The sequence below is a fragment of the Rosa rugosa genome, chromosome 5, assembly GCF_958449725.1.
Source record: "Rosa rugosa chromosome 5, drRosRugo1.1, whole genome shotgun sequence".
Taxonomy (NCBI): Eukaryota; Viridiplantae; Streptophyta; class Magnoliopsida; order Rosales; family Rosaceae; genus Rosa; species Rosa rugosa.
This window is the reverse complement of record NC_084824.1, coordinates 26,268,360-26,275,618: the sequence shown is the minus strand read 5'-3', so window position 1 is coordinate 26,275,618 and position 7,259 is coordinate 26,268,360. Positions and strand designations below refer to the sequence as shown.

The 7,259-nt window shown below is 39.6% G+C and overlaps 1 protein-coding gene across 1 annotated transcript; it reads right to left on the bottom strand.

Moving 5' to 3' along the window:
* Nucleotides 1-535: 535 nt before the first annotated feature.
* Nucleotides 536-6,591, bottom strand: LOC133707901 (uncharacterized). Its single transcript, XM_062133360.1, has 5 exons — nucleotides 6,435-6,591; nucleotides 6,093-6,287; nucleotides 5,631-5,867; nucleotides 1,913-4,738; nucleotides 536-1,426 (listed from the first exon to the last, which is right to left on the bottom strand). The coding sequence occupies exons 1-5, from the start codon at nucleotides 6,469-6,471 to the stop codon at nucleotides 807-809; spliced, it is 3,915 nt and encodes a 1,304-aa protein (XP_061989344.1). The 5' UTR covers nucleotides 6,472-6,591; the 3' UTR covers nucleotides 536-806.
* Nucleotides 6,592-7,259: the final 668 nt, after the last annotated feature.

Sequence of the window (7,259 nt, the reverse complement as noted above, 5' to 3'; positions counted from 1 at the left end):
ATGTGTCCTCTGTGTTGCAGATGGAGGCTGAGGCACTGAGAGCAGGGCTTCTCATCGCTATTCACCAAGGTTGGACTGATGTGGTTGTAGAGTGTGATTGCTCGGTGCTTGCAGCGGCTATTGCACGAACAAATGACGATTTTTCAGAAAGTGGTCGCATTGTGGACGATTGTAAGGATTACATTCAAACTTTCAATTCTTTTCAATTGCGACATATTTTCAGAGAAGCAAACGGCGTAGCCATTAGGTTAGCGCATGTTGCTAGTTATTCATGTGTTGATGAGTATTGGGTTGACGAGAGTCCTGCTATTATTCAGGATGTTCTTGTGGAAGATATTACTAAAGCTTTAATTGTAAACCGGAGTGTAGGCCTAATGTCCCCTCCGAGGTCTGTTGTTTCTCTAATTTGAATGTTAGTTTTTAGGGGTTTTTCCCCTTTCTTTCAAAAAAAAAAAAAAAAAGTTAAACAAACAGATATAAGGGTTCTAAATCCAAACCCACACTCCCAAATCTCTATATCCAGACAGGCTAGACATTAAAAAAACGTAACAATCGAGGTTCATTTCCATCCAGTTTAATATATGCAGTGCATCCGTTAACTAATGAACTTTTTGCATAGAATTTACAGCAAAATCTCTATAAATCCAACTCATAACCATACCAACAACTAGCTAGATCGGTATAAAGTAAATTCACAAACCGGATTGACAATATCTAGCAACTTCACCAGCACAAACTTCAACCTAAGTAGAACCCTAAAGCTCTGCCCCACATTTCAAATATGCTAAACTAAGACACCATGGATGCTAATTTACAGAAGCGCAGCACACAAATTGTGCCCAGGATCTCCCCTTTACCTTCCTCTTCTCACTCTTAGTGTCTGAAGGATATCTGGCCGGCGAGTTCCATTCTTTTGCAGTCTCTTTCTTAGCAGCCTGACCAGTCGGCGATTCAGGATTCAGAATCGAGCTCACTGTTGTTGTTACAGGACCACTGACCATTGCAGCTTTATCATCTTTCTGAGGAGCAAGAGCAAGACTTTCTTTTTGGTTCAGTGGCTTTCCATTGCTTTCACTTGAGGCCTCCCCCAAAAGGTTTTTCAAAGGAGTGTGTTGCTTCCCAGTGCTCCTGTTTGTCACCTTGGCAATGATCTCTTCGTTCTTCTTTCTCCCCGGTGACTCATTCACAACATGAGTCATAGAAGGAAACCACCCAGTTTGCAAAGATGCAGGTTTTGGCTGTTCTGGGTTCTGTACTGCAGTCAGGATTTCAGAACCAGTAGCTTTTTGATCATCCCCACCTCGGGGTTCAACCAATGTCATGAAAGATGGTGCCTCAAACATATCAGATTTGCCCGAGTTTTCGCCTAATGAAGATTGGGAATGCGTATGTGGCACAGTTTCAGCATCAGATTGCATGGAAAGAACTGATACACACACCAACAGCAAATAGATTGAGGTTAGACAACTGCAACACTTCTTTGTGCATAGGCATCAAACAACATATCTATGCATAGTAGCATCACAAAAGGAGAGAATGGACTAAAAAAAAAAAAGAGATTCTGTGTAATTGTAAATGATCCACCACAGGATACTGTTACTCAAGGAAAATCAAAGCAAGATCACCAAAAAGTTATTGAATGATTTTGGATCCTCTCGATTTATGGGTTACCTAACATACATAAAGTTAATCATATATACATAACTCCATATATATTCTAAATTTTCTACTACCAGGGATGACATAATCAAATTAAAAGATCAAATTCACTTGTTTATAAACCCATCTTCTGTAAAATATGTGCAAGATTATTGATTTCGGTCATAGTAGGGTAAGTACAGTGTAATAGTGTTTAGGCCAAATGAGGAAAAAATCTGTGTGACAAAAGTTCATTGAGGAGACAAATATATACCTGAGAAAGATCCCCAGTTGGCTTCCAGACTGTCAGTTTGGCTATTTGAGTCCACATCAATTGCAGTTGCGCTTGGCTGTTGTCTGACAAGGTTATTATCGCCTTCCTCTAACAAAGATTGAGAAGTAATCCCAGAAGCAACCGCATGGACCTCTTGGGAGCCGCTATCTTCAGAGGCAATGAAACTTTGAACAGAAGATTCGGTATCTAAAGCAGAAAACCCTGGTTCTTTCTTCCCATGGTCCTCCGAACTCTTCTGGAACGATTCAACATTCTGACCATGATCTGACTCAGCAGCAACACCGGCATCAACTTCTTTCAGGATTTTGTCATTGCAAGCAATCTCATTTTCTAACACATCTTGCTGAGCATCTGATAGAATTTTTCCTGCAACTTTGCTAGAATTCGAACCGCTATCTAAATCTCTGCCACTGGTTTCAACCAGCTCCATCCTAGAACCATTGGCTGCATCTTCAACAATAGCTTTTGAACCAGTTAGATTGGCAGAAGACTCGGGGGTCAATTCTGACTTCACCAGAATATTTTCTTCAACTGATCCTTCCATGCTTTCATTTCCAGATATAACAAATTTCTCAATTTCACCCTCATCACGATCAGCAGAGCCATCAACATCAGGCAACTTTCCCGATGGATGAACTTGAGAGTCGGAGAGAGTAATGATGGATTCCAAATTAGTGGTAGAGTCCTCCGCAAAGGTTTTTTCTGTAGATCTTTTACTTATTTCTTCACCAGATGATGCATACTTTTCAGCTTTCTCATGATCACCATCATACCCAGTTATATCACACTTCTCGGTTTTATCCTTCTCACAATCACCAGCAGCATCACCACTTTCATGTAGATTGGTTACTGGATTAACTTGGAGTTCAGATAGACAACTAACAGATTCCAAATTACTTGCAGGATCTGTGGAAAAATTCTCTGCAACTCCTCTGCTTTTGTCATCCCCACATAAGTTAGAGGTTTCAGCGTTTTCATTGTAACCAGCATCTCCAATTTTATTACACTTTTCAATTACGCCCTTCTCATACTCACTGGCATCATTGACTTTGTGTAAGTTAGCTGCTGGATAAATTTGGTTTTCATAATGATCAGCTGATTGAACAGTAGCTATAGGAGTTGCCACAAGATTTACTTCTGCGGGTCCTTTTCTGCTGTAGTCTCCAGATTCTCCACTCCCATCACAGCTTCCATCTTTTTCATTATCGTCCGGACCAACTGAGTGGGTGGTTTGATCTATACCAGCATCACCAGCAGCAAAGTTCACCTGTAAAGACTCATTGGACTTCTCATAAGACACCTGTCCTTCAGCAGATTGAACAGTAGCTATAGGATTTGCCACAAGATTTTCTTCTGCAGTTACTTTTCTGCTGTGGTCTCCAGACTCTCCACTCCCATCACAGTTTCTCATAAGATTATGAGATTCCTGACCGGACTCATTGGACTTCTCATAAGATTCCTGTCCTTCAGCAGATTGAACAGTAGCTACAGGATTTGCCACAAGATTTTCTTCTGCAGTTACTTTTCTGCTGTGGTCTCCAGACTCTCCAGTCCCATCACAGTTTCCATCTTTTTCATTATTCTCTGGACCAACTGAGTGGGTTGTTTGATCTATACCAGCACCACTGGCAGCAAAGTTCACCTGTAAAGACTCATTGGACTTATCATAAGATTCCTGTCCTTCAGGTAAACCAACCATATAGGTTTTAGCTATCTGAGGCCTCACAGCATCTGCAGGGGCTCCTATTTCATCTGAACTTTGGTTTTTAAACATCTTGATCTCAGTCTCAGACATATTGGCTTCATCTTCAACAGGCACACTTTTAATCATTGGCTTGCTGCTGCCGAGATCCGGTTCAAGGCTAGCTTCCAAATCATGCATATCAGAAGAGACAACAGTGCCTCCACTTAGATGACTTGACTGGAAAATGTTCAGACTTTCGTTGAAAACAGGTTGTTTGACATCATTTTCCTTATCATCAAACTGTTCCAATGAGTCCAAGAAAGTAACTTGGTCTAATTGCTTTACTTTATGGTTTCTGAAATCTTCAAGCATCAGCACAGGATCATCTACCACATGTATGTCATCAGGCACAGAAAGCACATGTACATTTGCATTTGCATTCTCTTCCTCCTTCCCATTACGACTCTCTATCACTTTATCAGGACTGAGATACTGTATTCCATCTGTATTATCCACCTTCTTTTCAGCAGTATCAACAAAAGTATTCACATGTGCAACAGATTCTACTTCAGGGGGGACATCAATTTGTGGAATATGCATATCAAACCCATCAGTATGCTCCTTCTCTGATGGAACAAGTTCATCATCTCGCACATATTCTGAAGTCATTTCATTTGATCCTTCTAACTTAGAGCCACCCTCAACTGTTTCACCAGCAACTTTATTGGGTAAGATCATGTTCCTATCTAGATTAGTTGCTGTAATTCCCGTCACTTCAGCATCCTGATCAACAGATGTTAAGCAGCTCTCAATCATGCTGTCAGTGGCACCAGTCTTTTTAATAGCTTCTGATGCATCTGTCACCATTTCATATTTAATGGGGTGTAAACCATTGCTATCACCAAGAAGCAGTTTTGATTCTTCAGTTCTACCATCTGAAATAGAAGTAGTCTCTGAACTGATGTTCCTATCCAGATTAGTTGCTGTAATTCCTGTCACTTCAGCTTCCTGATCAACAGATGTTAAGCAGCTCTCAATCATGCTGTCAGTCACATCGGTCTTCTTCATATCTTCTGATGCATCTGTCACCGTTTCATATTTATTGGGGTTTGATTTGTCTTCTGAAAAGTAATTCCACTATGAATGAGAAAAATGGGGAATAAAAACATACAACAAGCGGGGCAGACAAAATCATTGCCACGAAATGTGTAGAATAGTAAACATATAATTACATGCCTACCAAGAAGAATATACATATCATTTAACAGACATCAGAAGGAATAATCCATTAAAACTTCTTTGCATTACTTTAGCTGTCAGGACTGGAGAACTATTATACAGCCTACTTTAACTAGTACATTAACAACTCTGTAAAATCATGCAAATGTGCAAACATTCTGACTAATTACACATGGTCCCTTCACTTACCAGTGTGCCCTGGATTAAGCTTTAGTTGTGACATAACACTACAAAGGTAAGTATCTGCCATAACTATCGATACTGTGGATTCTAAATGTAGAATGTACAATGAATGGATCATAATTCTAAAATGCATTCATTGCATAGACCTTCCATAATTAGACTATAGACTATTCAATGTCACAAAAAACCGTCTATCTGAAATTTTGAAACCAACTGGCTCAACTTAATATCCTAATCAAGATATAAAACAGTGAATATCCTCCTTGTAGTGAGCTACATAACCCAAATCCCACCCATAAATTTAAAACTACCCTGCAATACCTTTTTAGTACGATAAGTGAAGTTATCTTCTCATACTTAATGCGATCAACTTTGAACTTTAATAATTCTAAGTCATTTTAATTTATATTCGAGTGTGCACATCAAGAAAATATAAGGTATCAAGTAGCAACAAGCAAGTCTTTTTTAGGATAAGCAGACCAATCAAAACATATTGAAAAATAATTGATTCACAAATCTAATATCATTTTCTCTTTTCTCAAAGACACATGAAGATATCTAATATCAGTTGTTATTTCATTGGAAGGTTACCTGTCGTTCCCCCATCACTGTGGAACGGAATGGCATTCAAATCACTCTTGGTACCCCTTTCTACATTAGGTGCTGATCCCGGGGCATCCTCTAACCCTTCTCCGGTCCATGCAGCAGAACCGCTATCTGAAAACTCCTGAACAGCATCCGAGAACACCCCATCATCTGATTTAATAGATCCTTGCCCAATTACGCCACTACCCCTCTCATAAACGCTCCTTTCCAAGACTTTCGGACCTTAAACAGAAAATTCACCACCATAAACACCTCTTATCCAAGATCTATCAAACTAAACAAACAAACAAAAACCTATCTATCCCTATGCTTCAACTTCACATATTCATTTCCTTCCTAAGCACTTCAACAGTACACTTAAACTCACACTAATCTCTCGGCAATGCCGAAACAAAAAATCGAAACAGAGCAAATAAAACACAGCGGAAACGGGAATAACAAACTCACCGGGGGTTTTGGGATCTTCATCAGAGTGCTGCTCATCATCAGAGACACTCAACTGTGCACTCCCCTCGGCGCCAGCCACCTTGTAACCCTCAACGGTTCCGCAAATCTTCTTATGCGCGCGTCTGTGTCTAGCACTCGGGTGCGGATTCGGAAAAGGCCACCCGCATTTGTGACACACATAGTGACTCTCGTGCCCTAAAAAAAAAAAACAAAACCCCCAAAATTCGTTAGAAACCAAACAAAAAGCGCAAGAAAACAAAAGCAAGATTCAGAAAAGAAAAAAAAATCGAGAGGCGGCGCCGGAACCCTAGAAAGAGAGGGATCAAGAATCGGGAAGCGAACCTGAACTGTGGGCTCGCCTGAGATCTTGGTGATCCATTAGGTTAAAGAGTGTGAGGAGGTGGAAGAGGGGAGGAGAGTGAAGAAGGGTTAGGAGAGAGAATAAAATAGAATAAATGGTGAAGCGAAGAAGAAGCAAAGGGAAGACGAAAAAAAGTCTACGGATCAAGTCTCTTTTTCTTTTTGGGTGTGTGCGTGTGAGTGAGGTCGTACGGAACAGTGTGTGTGTGTGAATGACGGCTTAACTACTATTCCATGTGAGAGTTTTTACTTCTGTTTATTACTTTTAAATAAATACAACGGTTTGGATTAATACTTTCTCTACATTTAGGGGGGGCCGTGTTATGCTGTATTCATGGTCGGACAGTCGTTCCACATTACAGTGCGGATATGGTCAGGGTAGAGAGTTTATACCATTCACGGCTTTTTATTGGGCAACCACGTCATTTATGTGGCACGGTTGCCCCACTGAATATTCTATTGTTCTTGAAAATTTTTCTAATATATTTTGGTTAAGGTTAGGTTAGGTGAGATTAAGGACTAAAATATCGAATATCGAAGAAATATCGATAGTCTAAAAAATGAAAATTTCAATCTAAGCAAATTTTCGGAAAAATGATGGAAATTTAGAAAGTAACATGGAAATCATTAATGAATTTTCATGAAATGTTTACATGATCAGTTACCTATAATATTTCAAAAAAAGTGTTTGACAAACTTAATTGTATAATGATTGTAGTAATTTGGAGTATAATAAGATACACTAACATGACAAAGATATAAAATTCTACATGAGAAATCTCAAAAAATGATTTAAATAGGAGATTA

Excerpts from the sequence above, each read along its gene's own strand:
- LOC133707901 (XM_062133360.1), bottom strand. The coding sequence starts at position 6,471 with ATGGATCACCAAGATCTCAGGCGAGCCCACAGTTCAG. Across the intron at positions 6,288-6,434 it reads CAGGCGAGCCCACAGTTCAG|GGCACGAGAGTCACTATGTG; the intron begins GTTCGCTTCCCG and ends TTTTTTTTTTAG. Across the intron at positions 1,427-1,912 it reads CAACTGGGGATCTTTCTCAG|TTCTTTCCATGCAATCTGAT; the intron begins GTATATATTTGT and ends TGTGTGTATCAG.